Source organism: Hippichthys cyanospilos, chromosome 5 (genome assembly GCF_059441005.1).
Source record: "Hippichthys cyanospilos isolate Australia breed blue-spotted pipefish chromosome 5, RoL_Hcya_1.0, whole genome shotgun sequence".
Lineage (NCBI taxonomy): Eukaryota > Metazoa > Chordata > Actinopteri > Syngnathiformes > Syngnathidae > Hippichthys > Hippichthys cyanospilos.
Genome location: NC_142373.1, coordinates 1,695,902 through 1,718,549, shown reverse-complemented (window position 1 = coordinate 1,718,549; position 22,648 = coordinate 1,695,902). Strand labels below are relative to the sequence as shown.

The window sequence follows — 22,648 nt, the reverse complement described above, 5'->3', positions numbered from 1 at the left end:
ACCTCTCCCTTCAGCGTTTTCGCCTTCACACACAATTTCTTCAGGAATTGCAAATTTTCTAGTGAAACTATAATATTGGATACTTTTTACCGTTGGAATTGTTAATGCTTTTTTTAATGACTAAATTGTAGTTTTACATTTTTTTTCTAAAGATTTAAATGTATTTTTTGTGTGAGGTTACAATTTATAATGGTGGAAGTCCAAAATGTAGTTCACCATCTTTATTGTGGAAATGTTATTTTTAAAACGTTATTTACATTTCTTTTTCTGTCAAATCTGCCTACAATAAAGCTAGCCTAACCACTATGACCACCGTGCTGCTTGTTTTTATTTTAATGAATTATTTGTTGTTGAATTGATGCAATAGGATGTTCATTTTAAGGTATTAACACACCATTTAGGTTTTGCTGATTATCAAAATGTACTTCTCTTTTTTGCATAACTTACAATCACACACACACACACACACACACACACACACACACACACGCACACACACACACATTAGCAGCTGGGTCTAACCGTACTCGTCATTTGAATCAGGTGTGAACCTAGCTTATGTATTGTCATTTTTATCATTTTTATTGAAGGCTTTTGTAAATTACAAATACATGACCACATAAAAGGCCACACTGTAAATTGTACTCGAATATTACCGTAGTCGGATTTTACTTGTATTTCAAATAACGAGAACCACAAAAACAAGCAGTAAAATCCAGAAAAAGAATTTATCATAAGGCACATAAGAGTTTAAACAATAAAATGTAACTTTCAAAAATGCAATCATGCTTCAACTGGTAAACAACAACAACATCTGGGAATGCAACAGAAGTCCAATAAATACATGTATGACATATTTGAGCAGGATTTGGTTCATTAAAAAAAAAAAAAAATGCTAACATGAAATATGTAAATTGGGTCTAAAATAAACCTCCCTTTCCTTTCGGGTCATCTACAGTATGTTTATATTGGCTGCAATTAAGATAGAGCCTCCTTCAAATTAGCATTAAGTGTTGCCATACTGGACTGTGTATGGAGGAAGTGGCTAGGTGAAAGCTATCATTTCAAAGCCTCCACTTATAGTGCTACAAAATTACCCAATGACCTAATCTGCTCAGATGGGAGGCAAAATTAGAGGACCGCTAACCTCTAACTGAAGGGGCGTTAGCTTGTGCGTCGCTAGCATTCACCCATTCATCAAGAAAGCTGCTAGTAACCGTAGCCCTGGTGATAACCGTCCTGATAGCCATGCTCATACCCGTGCTGGTGGTAGCCATATCCGCCGTACTCATCCTCGGGACAGCGCATTCCTAGTGACTGCTGGATAGCCATTTCCTGCCGACGCAGTTGCATGGAGTCCACCAGGTCGTAGATGATGGCCATGGACCACATGGGCGAGGGGTACCAGGACTTGACGTTGCCGTCTTTACCCACTAGCAGCATTGAGAAGTACTCGGGGCTAATTTGGAAGTAGTTCCTCATGTCCTTGACCAAGGTGGCTGACAGGCCTTCACGCTCTACTGTAGCGCTCCCTGGAAGTTACGCAACCGTAAAAATAAGGTTGTACTTTCCATCAGCTTTTGGTTCACTGCAGAATTAGGGGACATTTTCTGTTACCACCTTACATTTCAAGTAATCCAGAAACATACTGTACAGTTGTGTAAATCATAGTTATCCGGTGACAAAATGAACGCTAGCTGTAGCAATAGGCAACACTAAATGTTACAATACCAAAAAGATCTTTGTTGTTGGGTTTTATTTTTCTTGTGCCTCCTTTTGATAACTGATGTATGCATCAACTCTAACATAAAATATGTTTCTAATTTGCGAAAAGCATGACATTGGAACTGGAGGCTATATCATATACATGTGCTGCAAAGTCATTTTAACGTTGATAAATTATTTAAATCATAGTGGCAAACTCATTCAAATGCATTTGGTAAAGTTGTTCGAGCGCATTGGTCCAACATAGTCTAGATGCTAAATAAATAGTAGTTTTCCTCTAACACCCCATTGTATTGATTTGTGCATGTGCAATTGTGCATACAGGTTACTGAGTGCAAATTTGTACATGTCAATATCATGGCATTATTGGAAATAATGATGTGACATTCACCCTAAATTTTACAAGTACCCTCCAAGACTTTATCAATACGCTTAAATGACTAATACGTCTACTCCACGCTGGCGGTTCCATGCTTCCGTTGTTGCAGCCTTCTGTTGACATGACATGACAATGACATCTCCAGGTATAGAACGTTTACAGTACGTAATTTGTAATTCACTACGTAATGTTATGTAAATGCATTACGGGATAACATAACACTGCTGCTCATATTATCAGCTGTTTTTGTTTAGCATAGCAGCTAACACAACGCGCATAATATTGAGCATAAAACATATTGAGCTCCTAAAATGTAATTTGTTTTAAAATATTGTATAGCTGTATTCTATCATACTGTATGAAGTATTTTTTGTTAAATGAATCGTATAATGACCCTTATTTAATGGTGTGTTATAGAGAGAGGTTTTATGGAGTGAATCACAGCAGCTAAAGTGGGCCAACATCTGAGGGGGTTCTGTTTAGAGAGCCGGTCGAGCAGAAAGAATTACAAAAATAAAAAAGTAAAAGTAGCGGAAGAACAGCTTGATGGAAAAAAGTCATTCTAGGAAGTCAGCCACCTTGCTGGGAAGCATACCACAAGGTTTTAAACCGAGAATTGGTACAACAGTGCAACTTTTTAGTTTTACAGAGCTTTTTTTTTTTTTTTTTTTGCAGGTTAATTGCAGAGACATTAAGCAAGGGGTTTTAAAACAATAATAATGCAGTACGTATTACATTATTAACAATTGTTTACTTTGTATTCTATTTATAACATTTTTTTTCTTAAATTCACTCTATGTATTAAAGTAAAAATGTTCTTGCATAGAACAATATCTAAATTGTTAAAGAAATTATAATAATAACGATGTGTCAAGGGTATTGCTTCCTATTGAGTGGGGATACAGACGTTGCTTTTTTCCCTTTCCCAACTGTTTTTTTTTTTGTTTTGTTTTTTGTCCTTGCTACCCCAGCTCAATGCTCGAGATCGGGAAGCTGTGCATGCGCTTAAAAATTGAACACAAATAAACATTGACAAATTAAGTTTAAGACTTAACGAATTGTATGTTGTCCTTAAACATCGCCAACATCTCCTAATTTTTTGTCAAAAGGCTATATCTGATCTAAGGTGTATTATAAGGTCCTGTCAAAGTCCTTACCATTAAAAGGATAAAGTTCCAAAACTCCACCCATGTCTGACAGCTCTGTCCCAACCAGTTTTAGAATGGATATATGCCTTAAACCTGCAAAAAGAGAAAATACATTTACAAGACCCAAAAAGAAAATCACAAATTTTATAAAAACCTCATTGTGCCTGTTTAAACCTCAGTGCAGGGACTAAAGGATTGTGCGGAATGTTGGCCAAGGAGGTTTTTCATCCAAAATGAGAAAAGTATCTATACACATTGTTTGATAAATGTGAAAAACTGCTGAATACCAAGATGAATTCATTTTTTAGGCATTTAGTCTAATCAGCAGGGTAGGTCTTTGTTTGGAACCAGAAGGGAGGGGTGCAGTCTTGACCCCTAGCCAAGAACAACATGAAAATGTGTACAGAATATCTCAACATGCTGATGAGACGTTTTCCTCTTGAGCAACCAAATCTGATATTATTAACGGCCATAACTTTTCAGGGATATACCATGTAAGAATTACCCAGAGTATATTTATGTATTTTAAAGGATTTACATCATCATCTCGCAATGCTGAATCAATTGCTACATTACTAAATTGTGTTACAGTGACTTCTTTGCAAAAAATTGGATGCCTTTAGTTTGTTAAATTTTATATGAATGCTTGTTGTCTTTAGTGACGCAATTTTTGAGCATGAGAGTCAGAAATTAATCTATCTTCTAGATTTGCTGAATAAAATATGGATAAAAGATACCATAAAGATACCACTAGATATGTAATTCCAAAGTTTCATAAATAAGACATAGATTGCACAGCACTCGGTTTCAAATCTGTTGTTTCATGTTTTTTTAATACATAAAATAGGCTTTGTGCTGGGTTGGAAGCATAGAAAATAAGTAGTTCACATGGTGAATAGCTGAAAAAAAAGTTGGGAATCCACAAATATTTTCCCCGACAAGACTACCTGTCCTTTATGATAACTATTTTCACTTTCCAAAAGGTCTCGCAAAATGTTGGGGTAATGACAAATTTTGATACTACAGCTTATACGTTGATGGACCACAAAATTCAATCGACTTCAATTAAAATCAGTATAATGTAAGATACTCCTATAAATATACTGCAAGTCAAAAGAAACACCTTTGTGTGCGTGTGTGTTTGGGTTGGGCAATATGTGTGTCGCTGATTGGGCAACAGAATTGTAGACTTTCTCCATATAACAAAGGATATCATTTTGTATTGAATAAAATAGAGAATCCCACTTTATGTCATACACTGGCGGGCCATGCATATTGGTACTTTTGCCTGCAGTGAGGATTTAACTCTCGCCCATAAAAAAAAAAAAAAAAAAAAAAAAAAAAAAATCACCTGTGTACTGCTTCCTTGTCTTATATCACTTGTGGAGCTACTCAGTACTCACCCAGGTTGCAGGCCTGACTGCCCAGGCCGTAAAGCTGCTGCTGGTAGGCCCATTCCTCATCGTTGGGGGTCGAGATGATGAAGAGACGTCTTCTCCAGCGGAATCTGCGATCATGACAAAATTAGGTGCCATTTGAGGCCACGGATCATGCTCTGTGTCTGGTACTTGTCCACAACAAAGACTGTTAACAAGAGATATGATAGTTAGGAGATTGTTAGTTGATGTCTCATAAACCAGACAAAAACCTCAGGGGAGTCCAAGTTTCCATGGCAATCAAAGTCAGGAAAACGCATAACCTCGATACTTTAGTTTAAATGACTTTAAATCGGCAGAACATAAACAGGAAGCTGTCCCAATCTGCCAATTGTGGCTTTATTGTAAATTGTGGTTGAGTTCATTGCACTGCACAAATACACACTCATGAAAAGAGGAGACAGGCTCTTGGGGCCACCCAAGTAAGAGCGGAATCATCTCAAATCTACTCTTAAATTCTGACCTTGAGAGGAAGTTTTCCAACGATCTGGGCTTGTCCTCTTTCTTGCAAACGACACCGTCTCGCTTCTGCTGTTCCATCTCGCGGATGCGGGAGGAGAATGTGTCGATGTAGTTGAACACGGCCTTCATAGCAATGGGCACCTCGTAGGATTGCTGGCAAAAGAAGCCAAGGAACTGATCAGTCATGCTCTTTCAAAGGACTACTTAATTCATGACAATTCATTATAAATGACTACTTTGTGGGAATGGGCTATTGGTCATAGAGTGGATGGCAAACTGTAGTTGACTTTCATACAGATGGAAGGGATCGGATGGATGTAAACCACTTTTCACACTGATGGGGCTGGGAAACAGAATCTCGCTGCTGGCGGAGTGGTTCACATACTGCAGATTACTTGGTGGAGAGTCAATTCCTTTTCAAAGTCACATTGACATTTTCCATTCCAAAGTGTCATCCACCAATTACAGACAATCATGTGTATAATATCCCATTAGCAATAAATGGTTTTAGTATGATTGTGGCATGTCACATAAGGTGTCACGTCCCAACCACCACTGATAGCCCTGTTACTTTTTCACTTGTAGAGTTGTACAGGTGGTGCTGTTTGCACCTTGGAAGTTCTTAGCTCAGGTCAAAGCCCCATACTGAGGTCTACCCTGCATGATTTTGAACAAGAAAAGAGGAAAAGAAACTGAACTGACACAGCTGGAAAGCAAAATGTTTCCAAAAAGCCCCTGAAAGAAGTTTCTGATAGGTTTTTTTTTTTTGGTATTTTCCCTATAATTGTGGTCTGGCCTTTCACATATCTGACATTCTTGATCGGCACGTTTGGGAAGCAACACCCAGAATGCTGAGCGTTGCATCCAGTACTTCCAAACCACATCCAGCACTCATTCCTCAGGCTAGGGTGAATCCGCTACACTCCCACCGAGCCACCCACATCCTCGCAGGTCTACAGACGCCCCTGTCAGCAGAGCGAGCGAACACTAGCCTCTTTGATGAACACGTTCAAAAACAACCCACTGACATTTTCTTTTCCTGGCAAGTTTGCTCACATGTAGTATACAAGTAGCCGCCAAGCAAAAGTTATGTGTTGTTTGAATTAATAGTGTTTTCGTCAAAGTGGTGTTTTAGGCAGTACTGAGGTAGTACTTGACAGTCATCCACCCGACGGAGGAATTGAGTTGTTATTTTTGAAAAATGCAGATCAGGGTGATGACTTTGCAAAGCATTTATCACCATTTTTGTGTGGGTGAGGAAAAACATTTTTTGGCCTGTTTGCTTTGTATGCCACTTCCCCTCAATTTATTTTGTTGTTGATTTTTATATTGCTGTGCCGGGTGGTTTTGAGGAAATATTGGTACTTTATTTGAAAACTCCTGCTTTCCAATTTTCACTTTTGTGTTTATGTGATTTTTTGGAGGGTGCTTGTCTTATTTGGATTCAAAATGTTTTCTTTTTATGTATGTTTATTTTTACTCTTCTGTGTTACATTTGGAGTCACAAAGAACAGCTCATATGCAGATTTTATACAGTACATACATGTACAATATAAAAGCTTGCTTGCTGTTGCAAGGTTATTCTACTCAGCCTGGTAACTACATATCTTGGTCTATCAAAGAAATATTTCCTCTTTCTGGACCCACCAATTCTGGAACCACCACAGTATCAGATTTTGCATGGTTGGAATGTACGGTGCATGCAAATAATCACATGCGTCATCCTATACAATGGAAAATTTATCGCTCTACTCCCACTCTAATAGTATGAGTTGTATTGGGTATGTGTGGATTGGAAAAGACAGCAATTTAAGATGTTGTTTACAACCACAGGCAACAATGACTGTCCCAGGCCGTTTGCCAACACTCAGGAATATGATTTAAATATCCTTCGTCTGGTCAGGCCTTCAAAATAAAGGCACCTGAGTACACTGAATAAATATGAATGGTTGTTTCTGTAACAATCGTTCAAGGGTAAATCACGCCTCTTGCCCAGACATTTGGGATGGACTTCAGCTCACCCTAATGAGGTGGTTACATTTAAAAAAAAAAAAAAAAAAAAAAACACTAACTCAAGCAGCACCCTACAAAACATAAAACCACACAAAAATAAGTTAGCATGTGAGTAGGGGTGTACATGATGTAGAGTTTTGCATTTCTCAGCAAAAGTTGATTCAAAATGGTTTTGGATATGTGAGGTGCACATATACAGGGTAAACGTTCTCAGATGATATTTGTGCCCATGCTAGTTGGATTATATTAAAGTTTTAGCTTTTTTGAATTAGTTTTTGCATTTACTACGATTGGGAATTGGGACTTGCTTTGGTCCAAGCAGCTCACCTTGACTCTCATGTCAGTGTCAGTGAGGACCATGTGGAAGTCATCGTGGATCATGTTGAACTCCTTCCTCAACTCGGTGATCAGATCCTGGTTTACTAAGTCCTCCTGACGAAGTCCCTTCATCGGTTTGTCATTCTCTGAAGAAGAAAAACGGACATTTCTAAAGTTGGAGGAAGGCAAGTGAGTATTTGATGGACAGCAATAAAGTCAATCAGGGACAAACTCAACAAAGAGCTACTTTTACTGCTTGGTGAAGTAGGAATTGACTTTAAGTAGCTGGCATTTGGAGACGCGAAAGCTTTTAATCATCATTCCCTCCCACAAAGAGCTCATTAAGTCAAAGGCGAACCAAGTGAGTCAACTTGTGGACATTGCAGAGTGCAAAACATCCTTCTCATGGAAAAAAAAAATACGTGTAAATATGTCCAAAGACCTCAGTTACAGGGTATTGGAAGTCCAGACCAGGAAATTACATGTAACCGGCCAGAAGCTATTTTAATGTTCGTACTTGAAGCAATAGTACATACGATTCGGACTGGAGTTCAAGGCTTGGAATCGAAAAACCTTTGGAGTCATTGAATGTAACCTACTGGAAATGGACTGCATTTAATAGATACGGTTAAACCAGTGTGGGCCATTTAGATTTGCTAAAAAAAAAAAAAAACATTGATAATTGGCTTTGGTGTAAATATGTTGGTCAGGCAAAGTTTGACTGACTTTTGCTCAGAAATGTTTGCAATTAAGCCACTGATTCCCAACCACTGTATGACTTCACTCCACTGTGCTGCGGCAAAACAGATTTTTCAATTTCACCAATTCGGATTAAACATAGAACATATTTTAATGCAAATATAATCTTTGCACCTCTCTCTATGTTATCAATGTATAGAGGCAGGCAGAGCAATTACATATGCCAGAAGGTACAATTAACCCGTGCATCCAGTCACACAGCAGAACACCATTGGCACCTATATGCTATATACTGTATTCGGGTGCACCTTTACATTTTGACACTTTGACTTATTTGCTGTACTGGGTTCTGTCCTTCAATGTACAGTAATCTACCTTATATTCTGATGCGCCTTATAACCCACCTGTACTGTATACACTGGTATGAAAAAGTATCTGAACCTTTTGAAATTTCTCAAAATTCCTGAAGGAATTGCGTGTGAAGGCGAAAACGTTAAAGGGAGAGGTGTTGAATGGCGGAATGATGTGGAATGTTTGAATGGTTTGAATATGTGAAAACATGTGAATAATACAAAGTTGGAATGGTTTGAATAGGCCCAATAATGTAGATGATACGAGGAAAACTGAAAAAAGTGGAATTGTGGGAAAATTTTGAATTGTGGGAAGAGGAAAATGGATACACCCATGGAATGGCGGAATCCGGGGAATCAAAGTTGGATTGGTGTAAATCGGTTTTCGCCTTCACATAATGAGTTTAATTTTTTTCTCAAAAATCATCATTAAATGTGATTTCACTTTTTCTGGATGAAAAAAAGTGCTTAATCCAAAAAAAAAACAACATTTAAAGTTTTTGATATTTTTTTATGGAAATAACATACAAACATGAGAAAAAAAAGGGAGAGAAAGTGTGCGACTGAACTACCACACTTAATATCAGGTTGCTTCCCCATTGGCAGCAATAACTTGAACCAGACACATGTTATCGCTAGAGATAAGTTTGGCACGTCGAGCAGGATCAATCTTGAACCAATCTCTGCAATATCGCTACAGTTCACTCAGATTCTTGGGATGTCTGACATGAATCATTGTGCTGAAGTCTTGCCACAGCTTCTCAGTGGAGTTCAAGTCAGAACTTATACTTGGCCACTCCATAATGAGTATTTTTATCTTCTGAAACCATTCTGAAGTTGAATTACTTTGTGTTTTGAATCATTGTCCAATTGCAACATCCATCCTCTTTTTAGATTTGTCTGACTGATGACCTCAGACTTTCCTGCGAAGCATCTTGATAAATATTTGAATTCATGTTTTCATAAATGACAACAAGGTGTCCAGGCCCTGAGGTAGTAAAACAGACCCAAACAATGCTGTTTCTTCCTCCATGCATCATGGTGGGAATGAAGTGTTGATCTTGGTGAGCCGTTCTATTTTTGTTCCACACATTTTGTTGTGTTTTTCTCCCAAACATTTCAACTATAGTTTCATCATTTCACAAAATATTTTGCCAGACGTTTTGCGGGGTGTCTCAGTGCCTTTTTGCAAATATTAAATTTGCAGCAGTGGGTTTTGTTGACTCCACTAGTTTCTTCCATTTCGTCCACCCATGAACACCATTTTTTTCTGCCAGTGTTTTCCATGTAGTTGATATTGGAACTGCTTCAATGATTACTCTAAGTCTTTAGCAGACAGTCTTGAACTCTCATTCTGAGCTGACCTATTGGCATCCTTTTTGATGGAAGCCACTCCTTGGGAGTGAAGCAACAATTCTAAACTCTCTCCATTTGTAGATCATTTCTGTACCTGGGGATCGATGTACATCCAGACTTGGAGAGATTTTTTTTTTAAATGTACGGCAGAGTTAAACAAGCCAACAATTTATCGCTGGTTGCAAGGCCTGATGCACTTCAGGTAATGCTTTTCAACAAGACAATTCCTACCAAGTCTATGTTTAAAGAGAAGCTTTAAATGACTCCACAGTGATTGGACACATCCTGACTTAAATTATTTGAAAAAAAAGCAAACCTTGGTATTAATTGCTCTCAACGTCTCTTTTGACAGAAAGTTTAGTTATTTATTCCTACCTTTTAGATAAAACAGTCCAGTGACAAATTCCAAAATGTACAGATATTTTCTCATGTCGCTGTACTGTATATGGAAATGTCCTTAATACAACCGCTAGACAAAATAGAAGGCCCAGATATCACGTTAATAAATAATGTTTTGTGAGTGGGTACTTTAATGAAGATGTCACTACTTTATTTGCATTGTTTTAGTTAAGTTGGTTTAAGTTGCCATAGCCAATACCAGGTTGGCTTGATTCACTTTGTTTAGATGAATGTGACACTTAGGAGTTAAATACAGTACATTCTAATATACTTGGGTTTCCTTTGCTAGTGATGTTTTTTTGTTTGTTTTTTTCATTTGACAACACATAGTTAGAAGTAGACTCTGACAAAGCAAACTGTAATCAGTGAGGTCATCTTCATACTACAGGGAGCGGAGCCACGAAAAAAATCACTTGTATGTACACATAGTTTTTTTTTTTTTTTTTGTGCAAGTGGAAAAACAGCCTGTGGCATGGAAGAGTGACATCACCTTCCAGCTTTTCAACCCAAATTTCCATGTGGATGGAACCTTGTCCTGTGGTCGGACATGCAGACTCATAAAGTTTTACAGGTCCACACACTAACCCAAGCTTTGAGACCAATTTAAAATGTAGATTAGTAATAGGCAAGCATGGCATGTTTGTCGCCAATGCTTGTAAATTCTATCTCAATTTGTCTTTTTTAACACGTTTAGGTTGGTGGTTAATATGAACCTACATGTCAGATTTAACAAATCGCTTTTCGAGAGTATGTCCAGGTTTAAAAATGTAGGTATGGTTGACTAAATTGTCTTCAGTTAATAGCAATTTTCTTCAATGTTGTATGCAACTTTGTAAATTGTTTATACGTTCTTTTGAGCTTTGACATCTGCTTGTGGTCAAAAGCAAATGATTTTATTTTTATTCACACAGGAAATGCCAGATGGTTATTAGTTATCTGAAACCATGCTTTTGATCCAGCTCAATGTCGTATCAACATAAAAACATTAACAAAAACATTGTTACAGATACTCCTTTTATGACAATGAAACAGATTTTTTATTATATTCAGAATAGGACAATGAATTTGACTTGTCTGTTCACAAGCTACGTGCTAAATTTGAGATCCATTTATAACTTATTGAGCTATGCTCATGTTTAAACTTTTATACTTGCAGCAATTTGCACATGTCAATGTTTTTTGATGCAAAAATTACTTGATTAGGTCGTTATAGAGAGGCTAAACCATATGTTTGAAATCCTGCCAGAACCTTTTGAGTTGAAGCTCTTGTTACATGATCAAGCTCTTAAAAACAAATCTTGACTAAATGTTATTGCTTTAATCTTTGGTAAATAAATGATACATGCCAAATATTCTGTACACATCTAAAGTACATTACAGTTTTATTTTTAAATTTTAAATGTGGAACAATAATCAGCATCCAGATATAGAATTAAAACAAAGTTCATCAGATCAAAGACAGAATGTCTTCCGTCAAAAGCGTTTTTTGCCAAAAAATGTTCGGATTCAAAAAGTTATCTAAACTTCAGTTGGTTAATTAATTTGTAATTAAGTTTTTGCGCTGTTGTGGGATTAAAGAAATGAGCGATTAATTAAGGTTCATCATTAATTGATCAAATTAATCAAATTTTAATCTTACCTAAAAATCCATACGAAAAACCTACATTCATTGTGGCAGAAAAAAAGACTGATAATACAACAACAAATAAACAACATGTATTTCCTTTGACAGATGCAGTTGTAACCATTTACCTTTTGCAAGATTTGACTAGCCCCAAATGCTGACTGCAACCTTTAGTTTCAACCTGCAGGAAGAATGGTGCTGTTTTCTTTTGTCATTTGCCAAATAAATCAGCAAAAATAAAACACCGTCCACACTGCCCATCACATACTTTCTCAAATGCAGGGCGCGCTACATGGGCGTCTTTGTTGGTGTCGTTAGCTGCGGCTGCAGTCACAGCTTGGCGTTAAACTTGAGATGCTTATGTGGTAAGCCTTCTTGCCAAGAATGCACATCAGACTACCGTTATCAAGGGTACAATCAGGGCATTATTAAAAGCGAAATTTAGCATCCGTTGGAACGACAACTCTTGCATGCTTACGAACTGACCCTCTCACCATCAGGTTATGCCAAACATAATGACAGCCAATCAGTGGCTACCCCAGGGTCTGATTGACCTACAGTATGTTTTCCAACCCCAAAAACTAAAGAACAAAAAGCCTACTGCATACAATTTTTCTGATCATCATACACAAAGCATAAAGTTAGAGATGAAAAATTTTGATATACGATTAAAAAAAAACACTTTAACAATGACTGTAGTTAATAGATCACAATTAATCTGTTATTTTGAAACCCCATAACGACAATACCATTTGCACCCTAATAAGTAAACATTGCTGCAGCCTGTTTGACTAATCTTTACCTGAAACACAACAACGTTTCATCATCTTTTAGATAATGTTACATTTGGCAAATAAATGTTTTCTATTGGACAGTGATGGTTTCTAAGTTGTTTTAAGTTTCCAAGAGGTTTGAATGCCTTAAAAAGTTTTAGCAAAGTTCCAACCCCCTTCAACATGTTCACTACAAGTCTGGAAAACATTCACCGAGTGGGCGTATGACTCAGCAACAGCAAGAACCCACTGGCTGTCGCCCAAAAAAAAAAAAAAAGTCGTGGGAAGACTTTAGTGCATAGTTTGGCCAGACGCGACACACGTGTGCGTTCCTTACCCAACTGGTAGTGGTCGATTTTCATGGTGGAGTTGATGAGTGAGCCAAAGATGGTGATGATGGAGACTTTCCGGATAGCCATCTCACACACAGACTCCAAGTACTCATCCCTTTGCTGGGCATACATCTTGTCATCTTCGCTGGGTGAGGTCACCAGCTGCGGTGGTGGGAGGGGGGGATGAGAAAGAAAGAGGGAGTTGGGTTGGGAGTTCATACGTAGAGGTCACACGCTGCAGAGTTGGTGTTTACATTAACCTGCAAGTGGAGGATGGGCCATATTTTCTCAGCCTGCCTGTGTGATAACAATCTATAGTGGCTGCAAAACAGAGACGCACAGTCTGTTCGCACACAGCTGCACGTAGCTGGCAGCTACGCTTGAACTTTAAAAACCAAACACTGAAAACTAGTGTGCTGTATCAAGGGTTACTCTAGTTTATGCTTGTAGAACAAAAATGACTTGAATTTGAAAATAAAGTTACATTATTTTAAAAGGAGTGACATTCAGATTAGTTTGCTTTTTACTTCAGTTTATTTCGCTTGATTGTGCGGAGCTGGTTATTGAATCATCATGTTTTGAAGCAACTGATGCAAAGTGGACTACTGTGGCAGAAATGGTCATTTTTGGCTGTGCTCAAGTTTGTTGGCTAAAGATGGACAACGTTATACAAACCATAGGAAGTTGAGTTACATCCGCAAGCTCCTGCATAATCAGCATTGCCATTTGGCATTCATCTTCAGTTTCCTCAAAGTAGGAGTTCTGAACATTCAGAGAAACCTTCTCCTGTTATGTAATATTTAAGGAGAAGCCAAGTTGAAAATACCCTTCACAATAGTATGTTTGATAGGGGCCTACTTCTCTAAGTACATTCTGATAAGCATGTTTTTGAAGGAGCATTTACAATCAGCTGCACATTATGTAAGTATGTCCAATTTGTTGTCGTCTAATTTGTTCTTAAAGATTTCACAAAATTAAAAAGATAATTCTTTTCAATGGGTCTTATTATGTAAACCTGATTGTTTTATTAAACAAACTTTATGGTATATGAGCGAATATTATGAATACTTGGAAGATTACTTAACCACTTGGTGATCATCTAGTATAAGTGTCGAACTCCAGTCATCGATGGCCGGTATCCTGCGTGTTTTATGGTTTCAAATGATTAGCTTATTAGCAAGCTGTGCAGGAGCTCGAAAATGATACTAATCATTTGAATGAGTGGTGTTTGAGAGAGATGGATCGAAAACATGCAGGATACCGGCCCTCATAACTAGAGTTTGACACCTGTGATCGATGGGCAAGGATTCCTAATTTTGTTTCATTTTGTTACAACCAACCTTTCAGCTGGCAATACTTATGTCAGTGTTTCCCACACTTTAAACCGAGGCACAAATTTTACTTTAAAAAATCACACCACAGGCAGTTAGTTGGACGAGCGGTTAGCATGTCTGCGGATTTGATTCCGGCTTTCCTGTAAGATGTCTCCCCTGGTACTCCAGTTTCTCCCCATATTCCCAAAAAACATGTATGGCAGGTAAATTGGACTCTCCAAATTGTGTTTGTGTGAATGGTTGTTTGTGTGCCCTGCAATTGGGTGGTAACCAGTTCAGGGTGTACCCTGCCTACTGCCCAAAGAGAGCTTGGATAGGCACTAGCACACTTGCGACCCGAAGGAGGAAAAATGGCTATGAAAACGGATGGAATGCTGCATTCACAGACATTAATCTTGCTGGGTGTTTTCGGTTTTCGGTTACACAGATTTTGTGACGTCCCATAGGTTATAGGGAATGTAGCCTGATGCGAATGAGTTTAATCTTCCAGAGGGTAATACATTACTTGGATCCAGATGTTACTAATGTTGTGTTTCAAAGCAAACCTTAACAATAGACTTGATCTCCTCACCTTTGTGTGACGGGCATGTATGTATGAAATAAGACGATGCGTGAGGTTTAAGGTTTCACTCACCAGAAGCCGCCTCCGATTCTCAAAGTAGTCCAAAAAGGAGGCAAGCGATCCCTTCGGAGGCGGCGTGGGCTTCTTGGTGGGCTTCGGGTATTCCTCTTTTTCCGGATACTTTGACAGCTTTTTTCCATTCTTCTTTCCTCCGCTCTTGCCTTCTTTGCCGGCTTTTCCTCCCCGCCGTTCTCCCTTCTTGGCAGCCTTTTCGTTCTTCTTCTTCCTGTCATGTTTGGCCTTCGCCTTCCTGGTGGGAATGACATCAGCGAAGCCGTCGGCCTCCTCGGGATACACGCCGGTGGGCTTGCCTGCTTCGTACTTGTCGTCATACTCGTTAGTGAGCATCTGCACAAATATAAAACAAATAAGGATAAGTGCTAGAGAAAGTGGATCGATGGTTGGATCAACTGATCACAAACAACCGATGATGTCAAAGATTTTTCTCTAACAATTGATGACCCAGTTAAAATGGCCCTACAACACATTCTGGTTCAATTAGGGAGACCATAGTAGTCTAAAAATGTATAATATTTTTGCTTTTAGTATATGCAGAAACCATTGAAAATTGTGTAAACTATTTAAAACTCAGTAAACGTTTTACATCACAAACAAAACCGCAGAGGAGGATGTACTGTAAATCAGAGGCAGTGCAACAGGTGACATGTCAAGCTATGCCACAGCTCCATGGAGAATTTTGTCATTTCTATCCACCGTTAATGGGAATTTGCTTAACACTGACTTTGTAAGCTTCCCGTTCAAACAAAATTGTTCCACTTTGAAATACAGTATTGTTTATCAAATATTTGTATGTCTTTTCTTAGAGAGATGAATGGGTGACCCCGGATGGGTCATCTTGCCATAATATACCTTATAAGGAAACCGCTCATTTACAGTACAGACAAGTTTATTAAAATGTTTGTAAAATGACGACAAAAAAGTAATTGCATCAAACCCTCTCGGATTGAGCTATATCATATCAAATCGAATCGCCATCCCACTTCCACTTAAAAAAAAAATAAATCCTTGAATCAATTGCCCTTTATATATCAACAATTGTATCGGATTGTGTTTTATGGCGTAATGCACATCATAAGTACAGTAAAAACCTATAATTATCTGCTAAATAGAGGGGAACAAGGGAACAATGTACCGACAATGACACAGTGACTGACCCTTCTAACCCTTTTCCAGTATATGACCTACCCTGACTTAATTGGGCACATGCTTGACCTTTAACAGTGATTTTAAAAGCTAAGCCAGTGCAGCTTATTGAGAAATTGAACATTATCACTGTTTTTAAACACATGAAGGTACAAAATTAAATTAAACAATGATTCACTTAAATTGCAGTGCAAAATACAAATTTCAATAAAGAGATAAATTATGCATTATTAATAAATTCAGAGATTATTGAAAGACTAAATATGCACAGTTGGAAAATTTAATCACGGTAACTTTTTTTTTTTCTACGTACTGCACTTTGGAAATTGAAAGACTGCAAAATACTACTCACCCTCTCCCCTCCATTCTTTTTTCTGGTTGGTTTGATCTTGGACGGTTTCCTTGTGACGGGTAATAACTTATGGCTGCGTGGATCTTTGTTGTCCTTGGTTGTGTGATTGTCTCCGGACGGTGTAGTTTTGTCTGGGTAGGGATCCCTCTCCCTTTGGTTGTAGTAATACGGGCCCTCTGTGGTTCTCGGGGCAGGGAGCAGCATGGCTTGAGTATTGGCTTTGGTTGGTGTGAGCGTGGTGGTGGTGGTTCGTTTGGTGGTGGTTCTTCGAGTAGTTGTGGTGGCTTTGGTGGTCGTGGCTTTGGTCGTTGTGGTGGTTGTGGCTTTTGTCGTCGTGGTTGTTGGCTGGGACGTTGTTGTTGTCGGACGAGTAGTAGACGTCGTGTATGTATTTGGGGGCTTTCGCAGGATTTTCTTTGCTGGTTTTCTTTCTACAGGTGTGCTCGCTGTCCATACGCACAATACATTAATCACGTGCCGAAAAATCTGGTTACAGTTCATGAACATTGGTTTGATGCCGCTTACCCGCAAGCGTGCCCTCCTCCACTTGACCCTCAACACCGGCACCTTTACACTTCTGGACAAAGCCTTTTTGGCGAATCTTCTCCAATCTCCTCATGGGCGACTGGTCGATGACTTCATACATGGCCTCCAGCCTCACAGGGTACGGGTACCTCTCTTCCACCTGCAGGGTCTTTTTCAGCAGCACCATACCAAATTTACCTATAGAATATATGGGTACAATACTCAGGTTGAGCTTATCGACTAATCTTGATCATTAAAAGACAATTTAATCTTCAGTGAATCCAACATATAACAACAAAACATTGAACACACGTTAATCCAATGTGTCTGTTTTTGTCATCTTCTGTCAAAAGCAAACATCATTATTTAGAAACAGACACTGGAGAAAATATTGGGCAAAAATGACATATTGTGATGCATTTTGAAATTAGCAATTGTTTGAAATTAGACAATTGTCTTCAAGCAACCTAATCATATACCTTTTTGGAAACTCAAAAGACAAATTGTCAGTTTGATGTCATTGTAGTTTTAAGAAAAAATATTGCCATCTATGAAGCTAATGTTGGGTTTTGTGAACACAAAAGACGATTTAGCATCTTCAGGTAACGACACTTGTTTTTGTGAACATCAAAGACAATTTACATTACTCACTGAGCCTAAGTTTGACGATTTTGGCGTCTAAGATCCTAACATACGTTTGCTTTTTCTTTAAGCATTAGTCTTCAATAAACCCAACATAGATGGGTTTTTTTTTTGGGGGGGGGGGTGACAAAATTTCGTTCGTTTGTGAAACCAGTGCACAATACAAAAAAGCAAGTCTTGAGGAACCCTTATACACATTTTCATAACAATCGACCTACCCTAGATGTTTATTTAAGTATTATGCAGTTTAGTTTTGAATAAAACCAACATGTGTTTTAAAATTGTGCTGTCTGTTTTTAGTTTCACTTTATAAAATCCAATATTGCAATCAATCAAGATTAACTACTGTTGACTTTAAATCTTTATGTGTGAGGTTGAAAAAGTTATTTTAACAAAAATACAGAATAGAAAGAACATGTTTTAAATGTAGTTAGTGTGAATAGGAAATATTGAGGTTAAGCATATCTGCCTAAAAATCCCCAAAGACTGAAAGAAGGTATGTAGTAAAACGATTCACTGGAAAATGACGTCTTGCAAAGGTTTATAGTTGCCTATAGATGGCAACTGATGGCAGTTTTTGTCAAAATGGAGCTCCTCAGCTCCAACACAGTTCCTTGGCACTAAGATGCCTCAAGGTGGTGCATAAGTAACTTTTTTGAGGGGGTGGGAGGGCAGAGGACAAAAACAGTGAACTATTCAGCAAATTATGAAAGATCCATTAAAAAAATGATAATCAAATCCAACGTGTACCTTTCTCCAGTTTGAGGAAGCTCATGAGTCTCGGGATGAGGGCAATGTCCAGTGGTTCCTCCATCACTTTGCCTTCAGTGGTGATCCTCCGCACCTTGCCGCCCATCTCGCCCTCTTGGTGGAACATGAAAATCTGCTGGACGTGCCTCTCGGCCAGCTCACAGTACACGTCCGATTTCAGCAAGGACATCATTAGCCGGAAGTAGCCATCAGAATCGTGAGGCGCAGAGATCACCAGGACTCGGTTTTTCCCTGCGAAACTGGCCAGCAGGTTGGGCGAACTGGCGCTGCTGGGCATCCGCGTCACCCTGGCCCTCACTCGGGGGGCACCCTCATCTTGCAGCATCCCCGCCTGAGGGCGCCCCCCGACTCCTCTTCTTCCTCCAAGTACTCTTCTACTTTGTGCCCTCCTAATTGTTGGCGTGCCCTCGTCTGCCTGTACGCCTTCACCTTTCTTGTAGCTGTGCACAGATATGGCAGAACCAAATCCTGGGCGCACACGCGTGACTTGGCGTCCCCTACCTTCTGTGCCCACCTGCGGTCGGCCCAGCCTAGGTCTTCGGCGTAACTGCGCCCGAATGCGATGACTATACCTGTCGACCTCGGCTGCCCACGTCAGTATACACATCAGCGCCAAAGTGAGCGCAAATAGCCGCCACATTGTGCCAAAATGTCGTTAATCTCTCCCAGTGGAAGTCACAGATTCCGCACACCTTCTAGAGCATTTGAGGTGTAATAAAGAAGAAATCTATACATTCCAGATGAATTTCATCTGACTGTGAGTTTCTCACAGGATGCCGTCCACAGTTGGACGTCGATTTCTTATAAAACTACAAGAAATTGCAATGTATTTCGTGCGTAAAAAAAGTGGCGACTACACCCAAAAATGCACCACAAGCAATAAAAACACGAAATTGTTGGTGCTATTCATCATTTCTGACAGACATCAATTCAAACCTGTTCAAGAGCCACACAGCAGAGTGATAAATATCTTGCTTTACACAAAAATAAAAGAAAAAAGAAAACTGTAGTCCACGTCACATCTCCGAGATTGACTCGCGCTTGGTTTCAACGTAGCAATAAATCATCGCACCGATGGAGCATTTCATTCCCAATTCTAATAAATATTCTCCAGGTGAAGAGTAGAAGTGGAAGGAATTCGGCAGCTCACTGCCTTCCGTTCCCGGGTCCTTCACAAATGTCCACATGAAACTTTCTCAGTATGCGCACTTCTCCGACAGTTCGGTGCGAAACTCCCCTTTTCCGGAGCGTTTGAACTCAACACCACCTCTTAACGCTCCTCTTGAAAAAGTATAGTGGGCATATTGCATGTATGTATTTCCCTGTTGCCCACAGTAGATCTATCGGTGTCAATTAAGTTCCTCCTTTTTAAACCAACATAGAAACGCCCCTAAAATGACCACCATCTCGGCTCCACGCAGTTTGTTTTTTTAAACAGATGTGCATCTGGAAAAAGAAGCAAAGGAAAACTATTATTATTATTATTATTATTATTATTATTATTATTATTATTATTATTATTATTACCTTTAACAACATAATTAATTATACATTTCTTATTTATTACCGTTATTGAAAGTATATTTGGAAAACACTATTGGTTCTTCACTTCCTTACTAATTTATTCAAAAACAGAAAAAAAAAAATGTCTAGCTGCTTATCCTCACAAGGGTCACAATTTCACCTTGTGTGTGGGACACCTTGGATTGGTTGCCAGTCAATCATAGGGAACAAAGGGACAACCATTCACACTTCAAATCACACCTAAGGGCAATTCAGAGTGTCCAATACGCCAGGCACACATGTTTTGGAGGAAAACAGAGTGCAGAGAGAGAACCGATCCGGGTTCGGGGAGAACGTGCCAACTCCACACAGGAAGGCCAAAGCGAGCTGAAATTGAACTCAAGACTCTGAGCTGTGAGGCGGATGTACTAAAACCAACACCACCAACATTTCTTGACACTGAAAACTACTTCTTGGTACTGTAATGAAGTCATTACTTTATATTAAAATTGACATATGATCATAATAGTTTACAAATATAATCAATTTTGAAAACACCCTGTTATTCATGATTTTTTATTTTTTTTACATTTATTATTCATACATTTTCTAAATTGTAGATTACTACTATGAAGACATACTTATGGAATTATTTGGTAAACAAAAGAATGTTGATCAAAACAGAATGTTTTATAATTCAGATTCTTTTGGCCAGAGAACAGCTTTGCAAATTTGGGTATTTTCTCAGTAAGTTTTATGATTGGAATGATGCTTTATGGCTTGGAATGACTCTCAGTTCACATCTGTGCATCTTCAGTTAGTTATTGTCTTGAATTTCTTGAACTGTGTACAGCAAATGCCTATATGTGTTCTGCAACTTTTGACTGGTGCTAGATGTTTACTTTATGTGAAGAAGACACTGAACATAACGGTTTCTCACATAAAACATGTTTCGGAAACAAATTTCACAATGCAACACTAGTTCTATACTTTTCACATTTTCAGATGATCAACAATAATCTTAAGAAATCACAATGTCCAATGTCCGATACGTTATTAAATTATTTGTATCATGTAAAAAGACAGATTCATTAATCTTGTGATGGAATCTAGATGGCACATTGTTAGCTTTGTAAGATAGGTGTATTTGCGCCTCTAAACTTGCTGCCATGAGCCAGCTCATCACACTTTATTACCAGGATACGTGGAATTCCTCTACTTCCCGGATGGTAAAAAAAAAGAATATGTCTGCTGACATTTAGGATGACGGGAAGCAGCCAATGTGCCTGGAGCATCCTGTGTGGATTCTCCTGATGCTGATAGATAAGAGCAAGCTGCACCACTGAGAAAGATTCCTACTGGGAGTGCAGAGCCCCCCCCTTCCTGAAAAGCAAGGTCAAAACCCTCAGGTGGGTGGCTGTCAGAACTGACTCCCACAGTGTTTTGGCATCCAGAACATTTTATTTCTGTATGTGTCAGGTGTCAAGCACAATGTGCAAGTCTGACAGGAATAAACTAGATCACAAAACCCACTGCAGAGAAGCCAAAATGTCACATGCTAAGCTGAAAGATTTTTTGTTGTTGTTGATGCACTGTGTCCACAAAGAGCTGTCTTCATAAACACCATGACCTTGGCCCTTGAACTTTGAACTCTTGTCTGCACATCAGCCCACTGACAGTCCAGTCCAAGGTGAACAAATGATTTCATTAAATGAATGATTTCTGTTTCACACGTATTTATTTTTCGTAAATGTTGCTGTGCATGTGAATCCGCATCAATTCTAGTTCATATTCTTCTCATGTTTATTTTTTATTAACAAGACTCTTTTTATATTAACTATATTTTGTTTAAATGTATTTATGATGATTCTTTATTTTTTCCATTTTTGATGAACATGCAAACCCACCTGTAGTCCAGAGATTACATTACAATGTACTGTTTGATGTTTTTCCTTCAGAAATGTTTGTAAAACGCAACATTCAAAACTGACTCCTCTCATCGGGCTCAACGGTTCACACCTCCTGCCTCGTATGTTGCCTGGTGTAAATATAAGCAAAGTTTGACCCTCATCTAGATTGTCTTCATGCATGTCAGTGTCTTTTGTTAACCTAGCATAATGCTACATTAGCAGGCTAACAATACATGTGGGCGCACTCACCTGTCCAATAGTGGTGGGACAACTCCACGTCGCTCTTCATCTTAAGCACTCGCTGTAACGGCTTGCAGATATTCAACGTGGATTTTGAACATCCACAAACGGCAGGAAATTTAGTAGATGAACATTTCCTCTTTTTTCACATTATCGGTCATTCTTGGTGAGCAACCGAGCCAGTCACTCTGGTCATATACCGTCAGTGTTGTGTATGCGCACTTGGGCGTTTCAGTATTACCGTAGAGCAGTGTGTATAACACTGTACATCACTGGTTTTCAAAGCAGTACTTATGACACGTACTTCAATAGCACTGTCACGCTCAGTCTTGCGTCGACTCCAAACCAGTCTAAAGGCCTGTTAATATTCATTATTATTCAGCCGCAAATAAAGACACTTTTACTTAAAACAAATCATTTCTAGCCATTCTACTGAGTCATATATAAGGGCATTTTGGCCCAAAATAATCAACGGGGGGGCACATGAACCATGCATGCCACAATACACAATAAATAATCTTTTTTTTTTTTCTGACTATGGGATTTGGTTTGCGATGGCTGCTACCCCAAG

The 22,648-nt window shown here is 38.8% G+C and overlaps 1 protein-coding gene across 1 annotated transcript; it reads right to left on the bottom strand.

The window, feature by feature from the left end:
• Window positions 1-709: 709 nt before the first annotated feature.
• Window positions 710-19,749, bottom strand: LOC148423117 (coiled-coil domain-containing protein 80-like). Its single transcript, XM_088415979.1, has 10 exons — window positions 18,404-19,749; window positions 17,012-17,209; window positions 16,487-16,932; window positions 14,983-15,318; window positions 13,020-13,176; window positions 7,491-7,627; window positions 5,152-5,303; window positions 4,656-4,759; window positions 3,262-3,345; window positions 710-1,532 (listed from the first exon to the last, which is right to left on the bottom strand). Exons 1-10 carry the CDS (start codon window positions 19,062-19,064, stop codon window positions 1,210-1,212), a joined length of 2,598 nt encoding a protein of 865 aa, XP_088272105.1. The 5' UTR covers window positions 19,065-19,749; the 3' UTR covers window positions 710-1,209.
• Between the last annotated feature and the right edge of the window lie 2,899 nt (window positions 19,750-22,648).